We start from the raw sequence: 25,937 nt of genomic DNA, 5'->3' as shown, positions 1-25,937 counted from the left end.
GGAATGAATGACCTTCTTGATCCTTTCCAGTATCAGGCTCATAGGTATTAAATTAATTGTTAAACATCTTGTACAAATTGAAATATGAATATTTGTCTTGCTGTAATAAAAGAACAAACCACTCAGGTAAAATAAGCTATTATTTGGCAACTAAGGTGTGATAACTCATACCTGAAAAAGAGCTTGACTTGTTATTGCAGTATATTAATGATGAGTATAGGATACAGAATTAATTAAGGGCATCTCCATGTACCAATCCACTTAAACCTTTTCATCTGGAAGGTTTATATTTGAGTAAGTTTTTCCACTTACCATCACATTCAAATAGTCCCTGGCTTACTTTGGCTTAACGAGCCTTTTCATTTAAAAAAAATCATTATTCATTAACATATAAGGTGCAGATTGAAGGAGATTAAATGCAATTAATGTAGTTAAGTACCAATGATCTTAATTGAAAATCGTTATCCAATTAATTTTCAACTCATATCAATACGCTAATGCCACTTTTATTCTGGACTTGTCAATTTATTACTGTAAAATGTGGGAAATCTAACCATTTTTTACAGATCAAGAATAGATACCACTGATGCAGATTCAGGTAAAATGGATGTGTTGGTATGACCGTTCTGTTTTGCTAAACAGATGACGAATTGTTAATCTTGTAGCACTAGATATGGATACCCTTATGGAACAGGATGCTACTGAGTTTGAGTAAGGATATAAGAATCTCGCCTATAATAAAGAGTGCATTTCTCCATAATATGCCTTACCAATATATAGTACATGTAAATGTCACTGTATGCTATATATAAATATCTAATCATAACTGTTGAAATCCTTTACTGTTACCATAGTGAAAACTATTTCATGTAATATTAACCTAAAATTAATATAACTGAGGAGATTGTTGTAGGAGGAACATTGATTAGTATCTATAATGCAAAACATTAAGACTAGAGCAGGCATATGCTGGAACTATACTTAGGTCAAATGCAGTGAACATCTTTCCTTCACAATGCTAATTCACTGTACACTTTTCACTCCTGGGCTCTCCTGATAAAGTGCTATTAAGTTTTATGCTCTTCTACATAACGCATTACAAAACCATTTCAAGAAATATATGCTTTTATATACAGAGTAGATGCAGTTGTTGTTTTAATCCTTTCACACATGAATCAAAATAAAATGTTTCAATAATGGGGGGGTTACGTTATTTGAAAATTAAAGGCTTTAAAAAGCAATATATAAGTTCTTAAGTTTCTCTACCTCACATTTATTTGGAAAGTGGGGTACAATTCCTATAACTAAATATGTGAATAAATAAAAAAGCACAATGTAACCATATATAGTTCTATATCACTCTGATATAGGATCATTTCGTTTGCCAAGAAATCTGATTTTTTACAATGTGCTTTACATTATCTATGTATTATAAAAGCTGGTATCTAAGCAATGGTATGAGTGCCCTTCTGCTTAATTTTGGACCCACTCCAAGATTACAAAAGCTATGTTTCCTTTTAAAGAAATGTTGGACCTCCCTATCGTGATTATTTTTCAGCTTCTGCTGTGTGAAAATGGACTTTAAATAGGTTTTCACTTTTGGAGGGATTCTTCTGACACCAGCAGTTATTTCAGTTAGTTTCAGTTCCATACATAGAACTTGTCTTTTCTATCACAGAGGTTTGAGTTAATCACAAAAGTCAGTTCTATGAACCTTGCAGATAATGTAGACTTGCAAACCTTTGGTAGTCTATACAAGCCCAAACAAGGCTCAAAGAGCTGTTTATATTACTGAGGACTCTTCTTTTGCAAAACCCCTTTTTAATGGTCTAGTTTATTTCTGAAGCAGTATTGAATTTGAAATCCAGAGAAAAGAACGTTGTGATTTTGGTATTGCTTAACAATTGTACTCACATAAAGTATTGAAATGACCCTATCAACACCATTGTCAGCTGATGAACAACATACAACATATTACTTAGCCGCAGCAGAAGCTGAAGCCCATCTTTGTATTCATGGATCCCAGTAAAGTAAGATCTTTCATATCAAGGTGTTTTGGATGCACAGTTTTCTCTGTCCCTGCTGTGACTCTATGAAAATTGGTAAGTAGAAAGATACTTATGGTAAGCTTCATTGTGTGGTCTTTATTCTTAATGTGGAACAGTGTATTTCATTGTTTAGTATTGTTCAATATAAAAAAGATATTTTCTGTTTGTGTTTTTAAAGGCCATGATTAGCAGAAGATATCCTTAACTTCTTTATATTCATGGATGAATAGGATATATTATCAATGTGATGTTAAAGTTATGTAGTTGTAAATGTTCAGTGCAATTGGAGGAGAACTGCATTTAGGAAAGTCTTCAATGAAGATATTTGGTCATCTTTTCCCTGGTCCTGAGAAAGAGATGATTTTTCCAGTGAGGAAAAAGCAGGAATGCCAGGATCTAAAGAGGCCAGGAGCTAAAGAGGCCAGTTCCTTAAAGTAAGTATTATGTCATTTCCAGTTTGTTATAGAAAAATTGCTGAATACTGTGCATAAAATGCAAGTTACCACACGGAGGGGAGGGAAAGCATAAGTTGTATGCATGGGGCCTCGTATGACTAAAAGTTCTCTAGGTTCATTATTACACAATATGCAAGGAATTAAAGCAGAAAAAAACATAATTATCACTTTTTCTTATGCTTCTGTTTTGCTTTATTTTTATGCCAGAATAAACACTGAAAAAGAACCAGCATCTCCTCTTCAAGAACAAGGAGAAAGAAGAAAGCAATCTGAATAATGCTGGAAGATTGAGCTGATCCACCTCTGTATGTCAGACTTCTCTAGTTTCTCCTGGTGGATCATGACCCAAATCTTAAATTTCTTGGATCTGCATTGCTCTTTCTCTTCTTTCATCAATAACATTTGAAGATGGAAAAAAGCTGGAAAACTCATTTAGAGAATACATGATAGTGTGTGGTGGTTAAATGTTCCAACAGCATGTGTCTGGTATGGGCAGTCATTCTAAATGAGTGGCAATAAACCTTTAGATCACACCAGTACTGTCTCATTTCATACATGAATATGCATATCTCTGGTGATGAATAAATAATTGAGAATTTCATTAAATAATATACATGACTTTATCTTGCTTTTTAAAACAAAGATTCTTCTTTTTGTATAAGTTCCACCCCCTTTTGACCAACCATGTTAAGAAAATGCTACCACTATTGATAAATTGGGCAAAAATATTTGCAAGAATTTTAGAAGTGCAAACTTAGATTGTAGGATTTTTCTCTTCTATAGGTAAAAATTTACCTGCAGAAATAGAGTACAACATTTTTGTAACTGGAACTGACGTTTTCTGTATTAAGAAATATTATTTCTTATCAAAATCATATTTCTACACATTGTTTACCATCGGGATAACCTGGAACTGATATAGTTGTATCCTACACAGTACAGAAATGGTATCCTGAAGAACACTGGTATCATTCTATGTACCACAGTATTATAATTACATTGTGCTGTGCAAAATATATGTATATTGAACTACATGAGTTGGTCAACCTCAGCTCATGTACATGAAAGTCCGAATACATTGTCTCCCAGGTATACAAACTTCAATCTTTCTTCTTAGTCCACCTCTATTGCTGTTCCATACACAGCAAATGCTTAATACATACACAGCAAATGCCTTTGCTAAAGACAAGGTCTAAATGTGGTGGATCCTGTGATTTTTGCTGTGATAGAGGGAGGAAAGGGTGGGAGGAGAGAGAGGCCATGTACCTCACTAGAACTTCCAGCTAAAATGCAACCTTGCTGGAGTTGGTTTGCTTTCACTTCCTTCCACCAACCTGGGGTATCCCTCTCATACTGTGATGCTGTGTCAAGCCACAAACCTCTAGCAGGTACTGCACTTGTACAGACATACACAGGCAGGGACACACCCAGCTCAGTTACATGACTGATCTCCCAATCACTTATGAACCATCAAGAGGGAGGCTCCAGCCAATTTCCCCTAGCTTCCCAGCCTTGCATCCCAGAACTGTACTGTCTTGCACTGGTCAGAATCCAATGAAAGTTCATTACCCAGTCTGTCCCTCCCTCAATGTGGAGAGACACTAAGACACTAGCCTTAGTAAACTGAGCTGAGATTTTCCAAGCACTTCAGCCAAAACACACTGTTTTGGATAAAATATAAAAACAAATTTATTAACTGCAGAAAGATAGATGTTAAGTGATTATGAGTAGCAAGCACAAAGATCAAAGTTGGTTACTTAAGAAATAAAAATACACTTGCAGTCTGAGTTCTACAAACTAAACAGGATTTGAATCAAGTAGTGTCTCACCCTAACAGATGGTAAAAAGAGGTCACAGATCCTCAATACATAGGCCGGGACTCTTTTCCTGCCTGGGACCACACTCCCCATTCAAAGTCTTTGTCCTCCAGACATTTCTTCCAGGTGTTGAGGTGGGGTGGGGAGGGGAGAGGGGCCAAATGATGATGTCATTTCCCCTCTTTTATAGTTTCTTCCAGCTTGCTAGAAAGATCTATGCTATGACATGAGGGTCCACCCCCATTGGTCAAGCAGTCTCCATTGTCTACGTGCTCTCCCTGAGATGTCTTCTAGGATGGCTGGCCATTGGGAGAGTGAATTCCCTTTAATGGGCCATCAGAATGACTGGCTACTCCACTGTTGTACCTGAAAGGCTGGTTCTGAGTGTTCCCAACCTCACAACAAGTATCAGTAACTTATACAGCAATACTTAATAACTTCACTTATAATTATAGCACATATAATCTGTTCAACAGATCAAGGCTTTTAAAATGATACCTCACAAGGCATACTTTGTACAAAGCACATCATAATTATATAACATTGGTGAATATGGGGTTCCAGGTACTGCTTTGAGGTAGTGTGTCATAACTGATTCAGTTGATTGCCATAATGATTAACAGTTTTTTCAGTGCTGTGATTTGGTAAATTTAACTCTTATAGTGTGGTGTGATTAATCTAGTGTAGTCAATGATATATTTGAGAAAACAAGCAAGTTTTTTTCACTGTACTGTTGGTAAATGACTCACTTTTCTGACCTGTTGGCCTGCATCGCCTTTCACAGATATAACACTACTTTTAAAAAAACAGCATGTTTTTCCTGTAACCTAATTTAGGGCACATTTATACTTACAGTATAAGCATATCCAGTATCATGTATGATTTATGTGTCAAATCCAGTTTACTGACAGAAACAATATTTGTTTCCAGAAGGTATTGATTTATTGATTCTCTTTATGTCCTGAAAGGTTGGTTTGTAAAGGTTATCAATACAAAGGGGAGATAATGTGGTCTCAGCGTAGATACACCAGAATGTGTCTGGACTCTTGATTGGTGTGACTGTCTTGTATATTAGGCAGTGGTGGGCTTGGTTCTTTTGCTGTTATTTGTTCATTTGTTTTTTCCATGTATGTCTGTACTTTGATACATCTGATTATTATATACATTAGTGCAGAGGAAACAAAGAAGTTGTGGAAGCAAACTCTGATGTATGGGGGATAAATGAGTTGCTGGTAATCGATGGCTGTCAGGAATTTTAACAATGCTAGATAAAGAAGAGCTAACTGAAACAGCATAGAAGAGATTTCTGCAGGTTAGAAGGTTTGTCCAGTTTGACTCACTTAAATGATCATAATGTTGCCGACCTGAATGGGTGCAACAACCCAAAATTTACCCTTTGTGTTTTAATAAAATGCATAGTTTGGAATAGAGTCCTCCTCCTTCCTTAGAAAATTGGGCAGGTAATAATATCCCAGCTCTGGCAGCCTAACCAACAGGCAACAGGTGTCCAACAACTACAAGTGGCCTAACTAAAAAGATGCATAAAGTAGAAACCCACTTCTAGTGAACTGGATTGAAAATCTCAGACTGTGTCACTGTATAACATTGTGCAAATTTCTGTTCCAGCTATAGTAAACATCTGCTTATAATGAACTTATTTTAGGGGGAAATGTCTTCACTGTGGACTCAGTCCTGCAGAAGTGCAAAAATGGCTATAGATCAGCACAAATTAAATAGCTATCAAATACACTGATATTTACATATTTCCACAAACTTAAGTAAGGGTATTCCTTACAACTCTGTAGATCTGCAATTTATGGCAGAACCTTCAAAATGATAGAACTCTCATTCAGGATTTGCTTATTCAGAAATACTGATCTTCATGGGTCCATTTTCCACAGTCACATGACTCCTGGAAGCACTTTGATGATCATCATCCATTCATACTGTCATTGCTGAGGTATAGTTAAAGCAAGCTGACCCTCAAAAGACACATCTGCACACTTTCAAAGCAATTGCTCTGTTTTGCTTTATCAGCTTTTACCAATGTGTTTTAGACTGTGACTGTACTTGCCTTGGGCCGTGCTCTCCAGAAAAGCCTGTGCTGGGTTTTGCAGTTTCAGTTCTAGAATGCCTAAGATCTGCTTCTACATACACTCCCAGAATCAATTACTACAACATGGGACTTACAGTAGCTTTGGTGGAGCCGCGTGGCAGCTGCTACACACCTGAAATAAATGTGTGGGATCACACTTAGGGCACAATAAGAAGCTTGATACTTAACGCCTGTGGATTTTTGTCAGAAAATAAGATACAGCAAACCTAGCTCACTGCGGTTCAGCTAGAGCAGCACACTGTGGGGAGCTGCTGAACTCTGCTGAGTGCTGAGTAACAACGTTCAGCAACTCCAAATATCTCTGCATGCTGGGCAGTGCGCTGCAGGCTCAGGTCCTATACGAATTCCTCTATGTGCTTGTGTAAAGTATTAAAAAAAATAGCAAGCTGCCCCCATGAATACAGTAGGTATGAGAGAAGGAAAGAACTAAAGCCCCGCTGAAGAATAAATCTTGGAAATGTTTAGAGGGAAACCAGTACCAGCAGCAGGTCTGCATGAGGATTTTCCTTTAGTGCTTGGATGGATAAAAATTGTCCAAACCCCTTGCATTGTTCTCCAAACACTTTTTCAGTGTGGGAGAAGATTTATACAGGACTATAATTATATACCGCATATGTGGATATTACTCTACTGAAATAGAGGTCAAATTCTGGATACATATGAATTGCTTTCTGTACCTGATTGGATGCCAGTGATGTCATGCCAATGTCAATATGCCCAGTAAATTCATATGTCTTACTTCTTTATCCTAGCTTAATTAAAATTTTATTTTAAAATATGACACTGCAATCAGTGCTTTTGTATATGTCTAGCAGTTAAAGTCACACAGTTGTCCTCATATTTCAAAGAGGCATTCATTAATCTCTCAGGAATTCACTTGTTGTGCTTTATGGATTGATTTTATGTTATGTTTTCACAGAATTAAGAGAAGATCAGAGGTGTTTAGGTTAGACTATTTCACACTGTCTAAACCTTATCCTGTTCCAAAACATTTTGGATATGTTTATTCATGATGCTGTTTGGATCTTCAGAGAGAAAAACAAAACAGCTGGTTTCCTCATGAACACACTGGGCTATTTTAATAAAAATAAAAACACATTAGTGCATCATTAGTAATCTTTTAATGGGAATGTCAGTTGTTGGGTTTAGTGCGTGAGTGGTGTTGGTGGCCTGTGATACACAGGAGGTCAGACTAGATGATCTGGTGGTCACTTCTGGCATTAAACTCTGATTCTACTACTTTCTCGACATGTTATTGTTAAAACTATACAAATTATTAGTCAACTAGAGATTTAATGGTCTCCCTAGAAGCAAGATCTGACTCAGAATGCTCCACTAGGAAGCATGAGCCCATAGAAAACTCATTTTTCTTTAACTCTGGGCTGAGAGGTACAACACCTCAGTTGTGTTCGCTTTTGGGAGTGAGGTGCAGGTTTCATGGATGCAAAAGTTCACGTTAGACCAAATTTATATATGTCAAAATTCTGAAAGGAGGTGTGAACAGCTCAACTGTTCTACTTATTTATGTCCCAATACTCATAGGCAAAAATTCTCATTGAAGTCATAGAAGTAAAAAATGTCATGTTTTTATGTATTTTTCATTTGCATTTCTTATGCCAGTGTGAAATATGGCTAGCACAACTGTCCCTGAATATCTGTGATCTATGTGGAGATCTTGATATTGTAAGACTTCTAAACTTGGGCCGAAAGGAAATGGAAAATAAATGCTAAAAAAAAGCAAAATGTTACTAATGAATCTTTAATGTGTTTTTATTTTTAATAAAATAGCCCAGTGTCTTCATGAGGAAACCAGCTGTTTTTATATTTTCTCTAAAGACCCAAACTGCTTCATGAATAAACATGTCCAAAAAAGAGTTTTGGTACTTGAAGCTGGGGAAGATATTCCAGCCCCAAATAACTTGATCTATGATTCTAGTAATGTGTACAGTCAATGGGAGTTTTGTCCAAGGACTTACAGCCAGATTCTGCCTCCTTCCTGATGGTGAGTAGTACTTTTCTCAGCAAGTAATTGTACTGAATGGGACTACTTTCAAAGTGAGGTACTACTAAACTTCAGTAAAGATGGCAGAATCTGGCCCTAAGTCATGACTACAGGACTTGGCACAATAGTAATAAAATCCTTATTAATACTGATGTGGTGGAAATGGCGGTTTGGTTTTTAATGGCAAATTACAATAAAGCATGAGGTATCTGGCTGACTGTGGCAAAGATAACTTTGCTACTAGTCTGCAGTAAATGGAACCCAGGGCTTCTACAGGAAGCCACAGCAACAAGGAGGATTAACTCCTACAATATCATAAGAACAAGATCATGTTATCTCAGGACAGTCCAGAAGATAACTCATGTCACCACTGTATAATGCTTTTGAATTGAAGATAACAATAACACCTGGGAAACCAGATATGATTTTCCAAAGCATATAGACACAGGAAGGGCTGATATCCACCAAATCAAATGATTAAAAATAGTAAATCAAAAATAAATAGATAGCATTTGAAGTATGCTCATAAATAGTTCCTGCCTACGGTACACTTGGTTTTCGAGATACCTTGTTTTAATCAAATTTCCTTTTTTCTCTGCTAGTCACATTTGCTCTATATGAATTCAAGCTTGTTTTACAAGACACTCCATTTTTTCCAAACAACAGGTTATTATAAGGGGGGTTGCAGTACTTCTACCCTTACTTCTGCGCTGCTATTGGCGGTGGCTTTGCCTTCAGAGCAAGGCAGCTGGAGAGCGGCAGCTGCTGGCCGGGAGCCCGGCTTTGAAGGGAGAGCCACCACCGGCAGCTGCACAGATTTAAGGATGGCATGGTATGGTATGGTATTGCGAACCTTCTGTGCTGCTGCCTACAGAGCTGGGCCTTCAGTCAGCAGCTGCCACTCTCCAGTTGCCCAGCTCTGAAGGCAGCAGCGCAGAAGTAAGGGTGGCAATACCGCTCCTGTCTAAAATAGCCTTGTGACCCCACCTTCAACTCCCTTTTGGGTCAGGACCCCCAATTTGAGAGACACTGGTCTCCCCTGTGAAATCTGTATAGTGTAGGGTAAAAGCACACAAAAGATCAGATTTCACTGGGAGAGACCAGATTTCACATTTCGTGACACGTTTTTAATGGCCATGAATTTGGTAGGGCCTTACAAATAGATTACCAAGATTATTGAATAACTTCCCAATTCACATCAACATAATAAAGCCCATGGTTTTTTAAAGATCAGACATTGCTGATCAAGCCGTTTAGTTAACAGAACAGGTACCTCACGGAGAGAGCATTATTTCTGTAGGTTCATGTAATTTGGTTTCAATAAGTGGTGATTCTTTTGAATATATTGGGGGAAAGTATGTATGTATAGCAGTCATTTACGCAGAAACCTTCATTTGAAGGATACCAATTCTGGTCCCAGAAGAATCCACTGAAATTCTTTTTTTCTATATTGAATTTGCATCAGACTTACTGAAACAAGCAAGCACTAAGAGTAGCCTTAGAATGTCACCTGTCCTGCAAGAGATTTCCTACCCCACCAGGGAATTTCCATTGAATAGGTATCAGTGAGTTTGAGAAAGAAAGGAGACTCCCTTCCTTCAAGACATTCTAAGTCTCCAGGATCATGAATGTTAAAGCACGGGGCTTGAGCTTGCCATCCTCATAATGATTAAGTAGATTCTGAGTCCATGTTCTATAGGCAGAGCATGATTTTCATTCCTTCCTTCCAGACCTATACTTTTTGCCAGAAAGGTTTTGTGATTAGTTCCTGGGGGTGTATATACCTGTACTGTGGATGTCCCAAAATAACAGAACTTGTTTTCACCCCAGAACTACATAGCACATCTTAGCAGAACACTGCACTGCAAACATTCAAGGGCCTTCCCATCTTTCCTGAATGCTCTTCCCAGGCAGATCCCCTGGTAAGAGTTCACTTGTGCTCTGGTTCAGCAATGCACTTATGTGAGTGTATGACTATGCATGTGATAGTCCCACTAACCTCTAATACTCACATATATAATGTTACACAGGGGTTTACGTGTTTTGTTCGATTGGAGCCTTGGAGATGAAAGCAGCTCCACTCTCAGAGGGTGAAATTCAGTTTTGAGGGTTCACAGGGATTAAAAGGTGCAGAGGATCTTTGCAGATCTTGCATTAGGGTGAGTTGTACCCATCATGCCACAAAGCAGTTATGGTTTATCCCACCCCTGAAGTGATTTAAAGCTGTCTCAGATATCAGATGGGTTTCCTCCACCAGCTGAACTGATAAATGTGGGCAATTGCGTAAACTGTCTCTAAGCAATATGTAGGAAACTGTATTTATATAAACCACAGTGTATGGCACAAAATGTCAGCCTTTCACACTGCATGGGTTTTAAGTTTCAAAATTAATTGTAAAGTTAATACGGTGCAGTTGTGAATTCCCAGATTGGCATATATTAATAAAATACAATGTACAGTGTCATGGAAGTGCCAATTCAGAAAAGATATATTTTAAATATCACATTGTAATTTAATAAATAAATTCATGTGATTATTGAGTTGTCACTTGATACATTTTTAAGGACCTGTAACACTATTAACTTGCATTCAAAATAATGCACAATTTTAAAATGCATTTTGTTGTTTTAAATGAAGCAGCATTTCTTAAAGAAACCATATTTATAATTAAATGTCTCTCTTTCAGAAAATGTTGGGGGGTGTTTCATTTTGAATAAATCTTACATTCACAGCATTAAATCAAATATTGCAGCTAATATGGAAAATTGAAATGGGGAAGACAGAGTGAAGCTCTTTTGCTATGATTTGCATGTCTACTGTTGTCTCGTTATTTCGTATTTTTTCAAAGCTGTTGCATTATGTTTTCATGGTATTTTCATTATATGGCCCAGGATCCTTTGGATTTAGGTAATGCTACTGTTAAATCTTTTTTAATTAAGAGCATTAAGTTGCCACTTGGAAATGTTACTAGTTATTTGCACCTGTGCAGTATGTATTAAGATTGGTATGTTTGGTTTGTGTAAAAACCAATAAAAAGAAATGGAAAAAGTGGAGTATAAAGTACTACCATAGCAAGATAGTGAGATGTCATAAAGTTAATGATTTGTTATACTAAATGTAGAGAATTTTGGAATTGTATATAGCTTCTTTTTACTATTCTTTGTATTGCACCAAGTAAATTAAACTTCTTCAAAATGTGGTTTGATATTGGTGTTTTCAATGTACATTTTCTAGAAATAGTTTAAACAGAGGATAATAAACAATTATTTCCACAAGTTCATCTAAAAAAATGCCAGAATTCTCTCAATCATATTCCTTATGTTCACAGTCTTTGTCACTACTTATGTTTGCAAAAAAACTTAGTGTGAAAGAAAGCCTTTTGTACACAGGTTTCAGTATTTCACAAGAAGAATTCCTTGTGAATTTTGGCTTGAAAACTTTAATGGTAGGTTTAGAAAGCTGGCAGAATGGAAATTTGCAAATCGGAATGTGGTATCCTGTGTACTGTGTATTGATGATGATGCATGAATAAAATAGATTTAAAAAGAAAGACAGTGATGTGTATCTCATGACATAGGTTTGGTTTATTGCACGTTTTTCACAGAATCTCTGGTGGTCAGTTGAATCTTTCAATAAAAGGTCTTATGCGTGTCTCTTGCATGACTGTTTATTGTCTCATTTTGTATCTGTGTTCCATGTGTAATTAATATCCAAATGTTCTCTTTTTTTTTTCCTTTTCCCTTTTTGTAGAAATTATTGAGCCTACTACCTCTAGTCCTGTCTCAAGCCCAGGTCAGTATCCACATACATTCACAACGTATGTTTGGGTACTCTCTCTCTCTCTTCAGGAATCATGACTTTTACATCGTCATATCAATAAGTTGAATTGATATTGGGCAGTATTGTTTCTGGTACTGCTAGATTGTCTCTTTCCTGTCTTTGTGCATTCATTGGTCTGTCCTTCCTTGAGCTGTATACTCTGCTCTCTTCTTAGTTTCTTTCTTTGAGAAAACTATTCCGGTTTGTTTCTCTCCCGCCTCCCCTCTCTCTCTGTCCGAAGATTATGCAGTAAATGCATACAAGGGGGCTTAGTTGTGCATTGCCTTTACTTTTAGTACTCTTTGTGGTTTTAGTTGTAGAAAACTGACTGTTGGTTTGTATTACTATAAACAAGGCATTTGTTTTGCCTTTTGTAAACCTTTTTCTGTAATATCTACCAAAATGAAGGAATGTATTTAGCTTTTCGGAAAGAAACATTCCAGATCATCACCACTTCTGAAAAATTCATGGGAAGGATCTCAGGGAAGTCATTGCTGTGAGGTTCTCCTCATAGAACTCATCTTGCTGAAGGAGGTGGAGTTTGCCTCCATGCAAAAAAGGTTGCAGAGCCTGCCCCTACACTTGGCCCCCAGGATCTGTGAGAGGCGAGGATCATCCATACAGAGGCCTGGATCCCTAGGAGATTTCCCATTGTTGGTTCTCTAACAGTGTGTCTCCATTGAAATCACTCTAACGGGGACTGCCTCAGCCTTGACTGTCCCCATAATGCAGTGGGAGGAGGAACTCTGTGGAAAAGATAATATAGTCCAAGTCTGTATCATTTTTTCTGACTAATCTCCACAGGGACAGGGCAGGGGGGAAATGATGTGTCCCCTTCCAGACCTTCCCAGTTGAACTTTCTTCCCCCAATCCATGCAAATTGTTCTCCACCGGGTCTGATGATGGTACCATGAGTGGCACAAAGGTGGCTAAATCTCCCTTTACACACAAGGAGTGAGATCTGCATGCTGAGAGGTCCCTCCAAACAGAAATCTAGGAGGCACAATCTGGACCAATAGTTATACAAATTTTAGTTCCATTTTTGTATATCACCGTGGTTGTCTTTTGCACAGTTAAATTTAAGGATTTTTGTAAAACCATATTTTCCTAACTAGTCATAAAAACTGACTCCACACATATGATGTGTGAAAGGAAAACACTTTTCACACAATTATTTTTTAAGAAAATGGTTATTATAATATACCAAGAGTTTTTTATGTCATCAGATTACTGATCCGCAGTGTAGTCAAATATGGCTTTTAAGAGGAAACTGAACGCAGTTAATATACTGCACTGTGTTTCACAAACATGTACTGTTTCTTAGCAAAAGTATCTGAAGGAGAGTCAGATGCTTCTGGGAAAAAAGAGGCACAAAACTTTCCTTGAGAGAAGCAGGATTTGGGCCTCTGCTGTAAGACACGGTAAGAAAAAAAAACAAAAGTAAAATGAGTCAGTTAACCCTCTACAGGAGCAGAAATGGGGGGGTGGAGTCAGTGTAGCCTGGCTCCCTTCCCTAAAGGGACTGGAGACAAAACCCATTGCATTCTCTGTGGCCCTATCTTAGGGGTGGGCAAACTACGATCCGCCAGCCGTTTTGACCCAGCCTTTGAGCTCCCGCTGGGGAGCGGGATCTGGGACTTACCCCCGCTCCGGCACTCTAGCCGGGGAGCCCCTCTAGTTGGGGGCTGCTCCAGGCGGCTCCCGGAAGCCGCGGCATAGCCCCCCTCCAGCTCCTACATGCTCCAATGGCCTGCTCCAGTGGAAGCTGCCGAGGCGGTGCCTGCGGACGGGGCAGCAGGCAGAGCCACCTGGCCGTGCCTCCACGTAGGAGCCAGAGAGGACATGCCGCTGCTTCCAGGAGCCGCTTAAGGTAAGTGCTTCCTGGAGCTTGCACCCCTGAGCTTCTCCCCATGCCCCAATCCCCTGCCCCAGCCCTGATCCCCCTCCCGCCCTCAAAACCTCTTGATCCCAGCTGGAGCACCCTCCTGCACCCCAAGCCCCTCATCCCCAGCCCCACCCCAGAGCCCGCCCCCCCAACTGGAGCCTGCACCCCTTCCTGCACCCCAACCTCCTGCCCCAGCCCTGTTCCCCCACACACCCTCCGAAACCCTCGGTCACAACCCAGAGCATCTTCCTACACCCCAAACTCCTCATACCCAGCCCCACCCCGGAGCCCAAACCCCCAGCCAGAGCCCTCACCTCCCCCGGCACCCCACTCCCCAGCCTGGAGCCCCCTCCTGCACCCTGAACTCCTCATTTCTGGCCCCACCCAGGAGCCCACACCCCCAACCAGCGCCCTCACCCCCTCCCGCACTGCAACCCCAATTTTCTGAGCATTCATGGCCCGCCATACAATTTATTTTCCCAGATGTGGCCCTCAGGCCAAAAAGTTTGCCCACCCCTGCCCTATCTCCTTTTTCTGTCACCGTAATAGTCACTGGTAACTCAACAAGGTGACATATGGGCTTTCTGCTTCCCCTCCCCCACAGGATTTACTAAAGGGGAGTACAATATAACCCAAAGTAAAGTGTTCACTGGCTAATAATGTAGAAGTCAGGGAGATGCAATAAGGAGGAGAGAGTTACAAAAGAAAAACTAAGAAGCACATTGAACCTTCCCATCAAGTTCCAACCTTGAGAAGGTTCTATCAAGAGAGAAGCTGGGCAGACTGTGGAGGAGTGTACTTTCCAAAGTTCACAGATACAGAGTCTCCAGTTTCACAGAGGGGCTGCACTTCCATGCTACCATTTGGATCTTCCTTCCCTCAAGAAACTGTGCTGCCTTTATCCACCCCAGGACCTCCTACACTGGCACTGCAAAGCATTTCAACTAAACTACTAAGAAAGATCAGTAACATGGATTTATTTAAGACCAGAATATGGCTGTCAGAAAAAAGGATAGGCAAAATAAAGCCAAAACAGGAGTGAAAGGGAAGGATGAACTTGACCTGCAAAGAACAGACACAGGTTGTACTGAAGTTAAAGCCAAGCTAGTCAGGCGATTTTTCACGGTTGTTATAGGCCTCTAGGGAGTGAAATATAGGTAGATCAAGAAATGTTTTTAGAGATAACAGAAGCCTGTAAGGAGTCCAGAACTTTGATATAACTCAGATATTGAATGGCATGACAACTGTGCACAAACTTCACATTGAATTATTCTTTCTATATGTATTGCAAATTGCTTTGTTATACAGTGTGTTGAACAGTTTACATGGTCTGATGCTATTCTGGACCTAATTCAAGGAAATGAGGCAAAAATGATAAATATTATGTGGTTAAAGTTAGATGGCATCTAATATTATTCAGTTTGAAAGACTTATGAGGGTAAGTACTGCAGCAAGGAGCACACATTTCTAGTTTAGGAAAGCTGACTTTGAAATAACATAAAAGGTTGCAAAGACTTTTTTATGGAATTCTTAGTAAATGGGGAAATCTACCACAGACAAAAAAATATAGTCTAGAAACGAATGAAGTGAGAGGCCAGTGTCCCAATGTGATATATTTCTCTTAATACTGAAAGTGGGCACAAGAGACCACTGTGGTTAGGCAGGGATGTAAAAAGGAAGGTAAAGATAAACAAAAGGCTTTTGTTTGAGGTACCGTCTGCAAAATAGGAACAGCACACCTTTAAAGCCAAAGAGAAGAAAATTAAGAGAAGCAAAAGATAATGAATCTCTAACTGTATGATACATTCCAATTTTAAATAATTTAAAAGCTGAGTTTAAAATACATTTGCAAAATGAAAAATGTAAGAGAGAGTTGATCTGTTGACAGTACAGAAGCAGATTCAAAAATTGCAACAAAATCAAACTGGTTAAAGAATAAGGGTTCCGTCATAATCCTTCCTCGTGAATGTTAGTCCCACTGAAATCAGTATAGCAGTTGAATTGTTCTAAGTTTGCCTTGCATAACTAGACAATGTTCCTGTGTATTTCTTACACTTCTCTATTCTGAGTATGTTAAATATCTAGGGTATGCTGTTACTATTGCTATAATATCATGTCATTTCAAAGGCAATTAAAAGTTTTCCATGAGCCCCAATATGCCTCAGTCTCAACAGAGGAGGACAACAACAGTGGACTAGGATAGTACTGTTGCTGAGGACTTTGTTTATGGGGGGAAATGACCAGAGTAAACATTTTCGTAGAAATTAAAGATTAATAGATTAACATAAGAGACATCCATTATTATTTTTCAAAATGAGGGTAGTGAAGTCCACTTCATATTTTATAAAGTCTTTGCCACATCAGTTTCTGATTCAACTAACAGGACTGGAAAATTGAATTAACACCATTATTCACAAAAATAAGGTCTATGAAATGTAGCAAGTGATAAGATTAAAAGAAAACTATACTGTGATCAGCCCTGCAGGTTGAAGGTATAAAAGGTAAGTGGTGTTTTCCAGTATGATAAATTGTACAATGCATTTAAAAAAAGAATGTATTTTTTCTATTGCAAATGCCATATCTGAGCTTATTGGTAGCCATTTCGGTAAAAACAGTCATGTGACCCTATAAATGTTAAAGCCTAATACAAGAGACTGTATGCATATTTCCATCTGCTTTACCACTGGTTGAACTATCAAAAACCATTTTAAATATTAAACTTAATATAAATATTAAACACGGAAATTCCTTTTCTAATTACATTTTGATCATATTAGCATTGTGGCAGGTTTACAGTCTTCTCCAAGTTTTATGCATAACTTTTTTAGCAAGATGGTACACTGAGATTATCAGGCTTTAGACATGAAAACTGAAATTTAAAAAATGTAGGTCCAGTCTGTTTCTTACTGAAGACAATGGCAAAACTTTCTTCATGATGTAAGTTTGCTGCTACTTAAGATTGTTTATTCATAGAGCAAAGTGTTAGTCAAAATATAGAGTGCTAAACAAACAGTATCATTTCAGGCATCATCAGAGACAATTTTGGGAAGGATTTAATAAAGAGAATTTGAAAAACAACTAAAATTAAGTAGATTTTTGAGAGGCAGGGATTGTTTAACTGGCTTTCACTGGTTTTCAGAGATATTGCCATCATTACAGAGAAAGTAAATACAGTGGTGATTATATCTTGAAATTTAATCATGGCATTCATTAGGAATTCCATGTCAAAAACTATTGACTAGCCAGCAGAATTCATGATGTGCAGATAAAAATACCTTGTTTTATAGAAATTGGCTCAGGCGCGATATAAAAATGAGTAACTGACAATTTCTGCAGCTGGAATTTTTTTTTAACTTGTGTAGACAAAGTAAACTGATAGCTCTAGGAGCAAAAGGTCATAGAACTAGAAACAGGAATTTACAAAAATCTAATAGCTGCATAGTATACAGAGCAAAAGGGAATTCAACATTATTGCAGCAAAATGTTTGAAATCACTATCCTATTCCACATCTGTACTTTAAAAAGCATTAAAATGCTAGGAAACATCAAGAAAGAGAAGGTAAACCTCAAAAGAAATGTTTCTTTACAAGGAACCAGGGTCAGGATTCATCGCAAATATATTCTTCAATATTGTCACCTTTTCATAGAATCGCTGCTTGAGCCAAAACCAGTTCTGTGAACTTATTCATGATCTCTTGTTAAACTATAATCAGTTTCACTTAAGTATGTTAAAAATATGTTTGTCATTTATTTACAAATGTGGCAAAGAGTAGCATTTTCACCCGACTGTCAGACTATATAGAGATGCACACATAATGGCATTCAGTAGCCCCCCTCACTTAATGTTGTAGTTATGTTCCTGAAAAATGCGACTTTAAGCGAAATGATGTTAAGCGAATCCAATTTCCCCGTAAGAATTAATGTAAATGAGGGGGTTAGGTTCCAGGGAAATTTTTTTCACCAGACAAAAACTATATATTATATATATATATATATATATATACATACACACACACACACACACACACAGTATAAGTTTTAAACAAACAATTTAATACTGGTACACAGTGATGATGATTGTGAAGCTTGGTTGAGGTGGAGAAGTCAGAGGGTGAGATATTTCCCAGGGAATGCCTTACTGCTAAATGATGAACTAGCAATTGGCTGAGCCCTCAAGGGTTAACTCTCACACTTTACAAGGCAGCAGGAACGGAGGGAGGGGAGACAGCATCACAGACAGAGACAGAGACACACACTGTGTGTATGAGAGAGAGAGAGATGCGCATTTCCCCTTTAAGTACGCTGACCCTACTCTTAAGTACACTGCCTTGTTAATTAGATCAGCTTGTTGAGACTGCAGCTGCTGCCAGCAAGTTCCCTACGTCCTGATCCCTGTCGTGTGTGTCCCCTGCTCTATGGAAGATGGGGTAAGTGGGGTGCAGGAGCAGGGGGGAGGGGGTCACCCTGACAGCCCCCCTCTTCCTCCTCTCCCCCTGCCCCCCTCCCCCCCCCCGCACAGCAAGCAGGAGTCTCTGGGAGCAGCTCTAAGGCAGAGGGCAGGAGCAGCACATGGCAGTGGGGGGAGGGACAGCTGCACTGCTGACAATTGATAGCCTGCTGGGCAGCTGCTGCACAGGGAACTTAGGGGAGTGGGGAGCTGATGGGGGGCTGCCGGTCCACCCTGGTTCCAAGCCCCCACCAGCTAGCTGCAACTGGCTGCTCTTCCTGCAAGCAGTGGAGAAAGCAGGCAGCTGCCAAACGACATTAGAAGGGAACATTGCACAACTTTAAATGAGCATTTTCCCTAATTGATCAGCAACGTAACAATGAAACAACGTTAACCCTGATGACTTTAAGTGAGGAGTCACTGTAATTTAGCACTACGAGTGGAACAATTCACTCAAGTGGCCCAAATTCATATGATAGTTCTCCATAATTACTGAATTGCTTTAATAGCAGAAAGGTATATCATACATTCTTTATTACAAGAAAAAGTAACCTTCCTTTCATTGTCTTTCTGTTTTTTTCCATTCTTCCATTCCTTACCTAGTTTTTACTGGGCTCTTAAACATTTTTTGATTCTTTAAATACAGTTTACTGTAATCTCTCACCTGGGATTCACCCCATTGGTTAACAATTAATCCACCCTGTTTCAAGTCATAAACATTCAACATGGCTGCACTTATACATGTATCCAAGTTCCATAACAGTATATCCAGCCAGGCTGAGTATAAACTTTTGCAATAAGGTAAAGTTCCATTGAGTTGACCATCATGCATTAGGAGGAAATTAAAGATGTTAAATTTAGTCTTATCAAAGAAGAAAAAAAGACTTTTAGGTAACTCAGTCGATAGCTTTGAAATAGCTACACGTTTTTAGGTTTCTAGGGCCTATCTGTTAAAATTTCTTCTCTTCCCTTTGAATAACCCATAATAGATCAAAAGGAAACTTAACATAGTTATACCACTGTCTAGTTTTTTACTTCTGTAGTAAAAAGTATTAAAATGAAGAAGCAGAAGCAAATGTTTTTATGGGGATTTTTTTTAAGCCAGCTACAGATTGAAGTCTGAATTCTCTTCAGTCTCATACACTGCAAGAAATTTGAGACAGGAAGTACTTTATCAAATGAAGTTGGTAGTACATTACAAAACACCATGGGATTGTCTGGTAAAAATAATTGAAAACCATCTGGAGAAGATGGCGGCAAAGTGGAAGAACTGGAAATTAGACTTCAAATAATCTGGGGGCACAACGCAGCACAAAATCTTCTATTTTAGCATTTTGTGAAAGGGTAGATTACTACTGACTGTGACAGTTAGCTCCTAACAAAAATCTAAGGGTTATGAATATGAGGATTCTGGAGATACCAGTGGATAGTACAGAAAATTACTTAATTACCTGAAGTCCTGAAACTGAAACTAAAAGACAGCCCAAGTTGTAGGCAAACAGGATCCCCATGAGTTAACCTAAAAAGACAGTGAGATTGTCACTGAGACAGAGAGAATTAGTTGAAACAGAATAAGAGGTATTAATTCTTGTTCTTCCCTACATCAGTTCCACTAGGGCATGTTAGACAGCAAGAAGTGTAGCAGATAAAGGAGGTTTATTCAGAAGGTGAGTGTGAAGTCTACTATTATGTTGCTTTCAAAGATGAATGTTACTCATGATGAGAAGAGACATGTTCTGAGAGAGTGATTTTTGCAAACTGTTTATAGCAAAAGATTTGGGAAAGTAAGTGAGGCAAGGCCATGCTCAGTGAAAGACCTGGGGACTCTTAAATCTAAAATAGCTAAACACTACTTGATACCGTTCTGTTGGTCTGTTGTGTGTTTTGATAAACCTATACAAAAAGATTTGGGAAACCCAAATGTGGGACCTTTTATTTGTTGTTTCACTGTTATAACCATAAGGTTTTTCCGGAAAAAGTGTGTAGAATCCATGTGAAGTATTTGCTTTGCATAGCAACTTTAGGCTTTTTAGTTGATGAAGTGCTAAGCAGTCAGGGCCACCAGCACATCTTAGCAGGTTCTCTGCACCTGGCAGGATTGGGCCATCATTATCTCTCAGAATAGGACATAGAATCATAGAAGAATCATAGAAGATTAGAGTTGGAAGAGACTTCAGGAGGTCATATAGTCCAATCCCCTGCTGAAAGCAGGACCAACGCCAACTAAATCATCCCAGCCAGGGCTTTGTCAAGCCAGGCCTTAAAAACCTCTCAGGATGGAGATTCTACCACTTCCCTATGTAACCCATTCCAATGCTTCACCACCCTCCTAGTGAAATAGTTTTTCCTAATATCCAACCTAGACCTCCCCCACTGCAACTTGAGACCATTGCTCTTTGTTCTGTCATCTGCCACCACTGAGAACAGCCAAGCTCCATCCTCTTTGGAACCCCTCTTCAGGTAGTTGAAGGCTGCTATCAAATCCCCCTCACTCTTCTCTTCTGCACACTATATAAGCCCAGCTCCCTCAGCCTCTCCTCATAGCCGATTGCGGCTCCCACTGGCCACGGTTTGCCACTCCAGGCTAATGGGGGTGGCGGGAAGCAGTGCGGGCCGAGGGCTGTGCTGTGCCCCAGCCCCCTAATAATTTCATTTTCATTGCCCTCTTCTGGACTCTCCAATTTGTCCACATCCTTTCTGTAGTGGGGGGCCCAAAACTGGACGCAATACTCCAGATGTGGCCTCACCAGTGCCGAATAGAGGGGAATAATCACTTCCCTGGCAATGCTCCTACTCATGCAGCCCAATATGCTGTTAGCCTTCTTGGCAACAAGGGCACACTGTTGACTCATATCCAACTTCTCATCCACTGTAATCCCCAGATCCTTTTCTGAAGAACTGCCGCTTAGCCAGTCGGTCCCCAGCCTGCAGCAGTGCATGGGATTCCGTCTTCCGTCCATGGGATTCTTCCAACTTCATTTAAATATTTATCTTCCCTTCTCTCCAGCTGCTATGGACAACTGTCCACAGAGACTCCAACCAGTTGTAGTAATGGTTCATGAGTTCATTAACATTTTTATGTATAACCAATAATTTTGAATAGATATTATTTGTTAAATTTGTTATTTAATGATTACAGGCACAGATAGACTTACAGGTAGTTTCTGTCTCTTTGATGTCATTGGTATTCAACTGCATGTTATATTGTGTTCTTTTCTTTTATTTTTAATTTAAATTTTAAAAAGTTCAGATAAGAAATATCCTGAATGATGACAGGGTTTGATACTCAGGGAAAAGCTACATTAGTGAAAAACTAGTCATGAACAATTAAGTATTATCTAAAGATTAGGGAATACAGAGGTAGGTTTTCACTGTAATGCATGGGGATTTAAGCATGTGACTCTCATTCAAGTTAGTGAGAGTAATGCAATACTTTTTTCATGTTGTACTGGGAATTTACTTCCAAGTAAAAAGGAACTTCTAGGAATATTTGAAGTTAACTTAGAATGGGAAATGTGTGCTAAGCCAAGTTCTCTCTCTGTGTTTAATAATTCTCTTTGCCCTTATGACGGAGTGCACAAGCACAACAGTATATCATTGGTATGATAAGCCTTTTGAAATCTGTGGTCTCAATGAAGTAAAAGGAGGCTCTTGACATAATGCTACTCTAAAGCACCCATAAAAGTCTCCCATGCAATGAGGTCCCATGTGAAGAAGAGTTCAATTAAGTCTTGACATAAAAGATCAATCATAAAATAACCAAAGGTCTATTGAATCAAATGTATCTAGATCAGGGATAAGCAACCTTTGGCCCGCGGCCTGCCAGGGTAAGCCCCCTGGCGGGCTAGACCGGTTTGTTTACCTGCCGCGTCCGCAGGTTCAGCCGATCGCGGCTCCCACTGGCCGCGGTTTGCCGCTCCAGGCCAATGGGGGTGGCGGGAAGCGGTGCGGGCCGAGGGCTGTGCTGGCTGCCGCTTCCCGCAGCCCCCATTGGCCTGGAGCGGCGAACCGCGGCCAGTGGGAGCTGTGATCGGCCGAACCTGCGGACGCAGAAGGTAAACAAACCTGCCCAGCCCACCAGGGGGCTTACCCTGGCGGGCCGCAGGCCAAAGGTTGCCGATCCCTGATCTAGATTAAGGAATGAAGAATCCAACTAAGCCTTCAAAGAGTTATATTCCAACATGTCAATAATTGATGTTTTACCAGCAAGTCCTTACATTAACATATGCATGATCTGAAGTGGTTTTTTCATAATGTTGAGATTCTTTTCTACTTATATACAATGAGCAAAGTTAAATATGGGTCAGTTTTGATGTTCAATTTACTAGCTTTTCAGAGTTGAAGTCAGTCAGGCTCTATTTTATGCAGTCATGCTTCTGGTTTAATTTATGGAAAATTTCTAAAATTAGTTCAACAAAACCAGAAGATTATATATTGTTTTACAAAATGTTTTCATGGAAAACAGTGGTTCAAATGCCTGTATGCAGAAACATTTCAATGACCTCAGAACCAGATTCAAATGGCTGGGATTGATTTACAAAGCTAGTTTTCAGATCTCCCATCCCCAACATAACCAACTCCCATCCACCATGGTCATATCAATATACAATGGATCTTTGGTAGGACCAATGAAATTATTCTTCAGAGCATCTCCAAATTTAACTGACTGAAAGTATGTCTACACTGAAGTGGGGATGTGTAATTTGATCAAGGTAGCACACTAAAAATAGAAGTGTGGCCGCGCTGTACAAGAGGTAGGAGGATCTAAGACCCTAAGTAACTACCCTCTTCTGCTGCTTGCACTGCCATAGCTACACTTCTGTTTTTAGTGCACTAGTTTCAGCAGAGCTCAAGTGTGAGTATGTCTACTCGAGCTGACAATTACATCTCCAGTTCCACTGTAGACATATCCTGAATCTGTACAAAAATGTGGAGGGAGTCCTCTTGCTCCACTCAGTCCTCTGCTTCAGGAGAAGGGAAAACCATCGACTTCTGCTGGAATCTGTGCACTTCTATCATAATAAAACATGTTTTGGAGGACAATTCTACAAATAACCTAGGGATCTGGGGGCTGCTAGCTAACCAGCCATTTGGTTCAGGGGGGTTGTAGTACTTACATAGTACTTTACAAAGCTAAAATAATTAACCATCCGCTTGGTCCCTGTGAGAAAGGGAAATATTATTATAAAAAGCAAACAAATGGGGAACCAAAGGACGAAAGGTTCTTCTTTAAGCATTTTTCCACACAGATCCCACTGTAGGTGTGTGCATCCCATGCATGCAAGCCTAGGACCTGTTAGCCAGCAATGTCCATTGCGGCATATGCACATGTGCTCTGTGCACCTTCATGCTTCCTACAACAAAGGTATAAAGGGCAGAACAGACGCAACTGAACTGCCCATGGTAGTGAGTCAGAGCTCACAGTGTCCTCTTGCTTTCATGTAGCTCTTAAATAGTTTAGGGTTTATAGCTGGTTAGTTTGTTTAATATTAGTGTAGGTTTTGATAAATCTTAATTTAAGCCGGTTGGCTTTATTTAAAAAAAATGCTTTTCTTTCTTTGAGACTCACCCTAGAGAATGTCCAGAAGACGTCTTATAAATTATTTGACATTTTGCACCTGGTATCCTAGGGTCATTCAGCATGACTATTAAAGAGAACATTCTTGACCCTGACAAAAATCTGTTGCAGACCCCAGTATCTATCTCTGTCACATCTAAGAGAGCAGATTGCAGATACTAATTTCCTCCTAAAGGACATTCAAGTATATTTTTACCCACCCAATCCCTCTGCCTTTGATTGTTACAACAGCTCACAAAAAGTCTAAGCTGCCTTAGTCCCATACTCTACACCCAGAGACAAGACGCCCAAGAAGACACATCTTGTAGGAAGAAAAGTTTAGTAATATGCTAGTTTGAAGCTTCATGTAGCCAACTAACAGGCTTTCTTGGCTAAGTACAATTTTATTCAATGGGGAAAGTTTTTAAGTAAACTGAAAAACTGCTCCTCAGGAGACTAGAGACAATTGAAATCAGTGGTTAAAGGCCAGTTGGTGGTGAAGACAGGTTTATAGGCCTCATTGGATGCCTCTGATACTGCAACGAGTTCAAAGCCCATTATGGTCACTATGCGAAGAACATCATGGTTCAGGCATTGGGCATTCCAAAAGTGGTTCAGGCCACAATTGAGGACCTTCCTTTTGAGGGCCATGACCTTTTTAATTCAAGAATTGATGAAGCACTTCATTCTCTAAATGACTCTGTTTGGTCTCTTGGTCTTTACACACCATCACAGAAGAGAGAGCAAAGTAGATTGAAATCCTTCTTCAGGCAAAGACCTCCATCTTCTTTGTATCAGTCCAACATGGCTCCTGATTTTTTTTATAAAAAGGGCTTCCTTCTAGAAGATGAGAGGCCTACTTTCTTTTTTTGTGACAGCAAATTCTTCTTCGGGCCAGAGGTTGCAGGTTTGATGCACTGGTGGAGAATCTTGGACCCAGTTGTAGAGCATCTTTACCCCTTCTCTCCTCCCTTTGGAAATCACCTTTCCTTTTTTTTTCCTGATTCAGCCCTCTGTTACGCTAGCTCCCATTTAGGAGAATAAATTAGAGCTGTCTGGAGGTAACATGGCCCTAATTAGGGAAGCAGAGACAGCTGCCACCTAATTAACCTGGGGCTGTATAAAAGCCTCAGAAGAAGGAAGCCAGGAAGAGCAGAAAGAAAGGGAAAAGGTAGGGAGTGGAAGCAGGGAGGTAGCTCTTCTCTCCCTCCCTCCCTCCCTCCCTCCCTCCTGCCTGCAGACAGTGAAGGGCCAACTGTATATGGTGAAACAGTGGTGGGAACAAGCCTGTGAATAAACTGGACCAGTAGATACTAACCCCAGGGTCTCAAAGTGACTTTGTGGACCTAGTAGAGGCAGGAGCAAAGAGGGACCTGCCATGATCTGCTACAAAGGGTTTCTATCCCCTCTACTTACTCATTCCAAAGAAGAAAAGGGAATAGCATCCACTTTTAGATCTCAGGAATCTCAACAAGTTCATCTGTTGCTTCAAAAGATCTCCCTTTCTTCTATAATTCCTTCCTTGGATTCTATTAATTGGTTCACAACTGTTGACTTGCAGGATACTTGCTTCTATGTGTCAATCCTTTCAGCTCACAGGAAGTTTCTGTATTTCATGGTCAATGGACTTCACTATCAGTTCAGAGTACTACTCTTTGGCCTTTGAATAACTCCAAGGGTTTTACCAAATATCTGGCCGAGGTAGCAGCTCATGTAAGGAGTAAAGACTTCCATGTGTATATCAATGGTTGGCTGATTGGAAGCCATTCATAGCAGCAAATCAGAAGGGCT

General features: G+C 39.6%; 1 protein-coding gene across 3 annotated transcripts in view; it reads left to right on the top strand.

Moving 5' to 3' along the window:
• The window catches only part of NEGR1 (neuronal growth regulator 1), a 652,228-nt gene that overhangs the window by 524,782 nt on the left and 101,509 nt on the right, over positions 1–25,937 (top strand). Inside the window, exon 7 of one of the 3 annotated variants that reach the window (XM_024109235.3) lies at positions 12,189–12,230. The exons of the other annotated variants lie outside the window; for them this stretch is intronic. Within the exon in view, the coding sequence (XP_023965003.1) occupies positions 12,189–12,230 (42 nt within the window). The remainder of the gene's footprint in view (positions 1–12,188; positions 12,231–25,937) is intronic. 3 annotated transcript variants of the gene reach the window in all.

This window comes from Chrysemys picta, chromosome 8 (genome assembly GCF_011386835.1).
Source record: "Chrysemys picta bellii isolate R12L10 chromosome 8, ASM1138683v2, whole genome shotgun sequence".
Taxonomy (NCBI): Eukaryota; Metazoa; Chordata; order Testudines; family Emydidae; genus Chrysemys; species Chrysemys picta.
The sequence above is the reverse complement of the archived record's forward strand: the minus strand, read 5'-3'. Positions and strand labels throughout refer to the sequence as shown.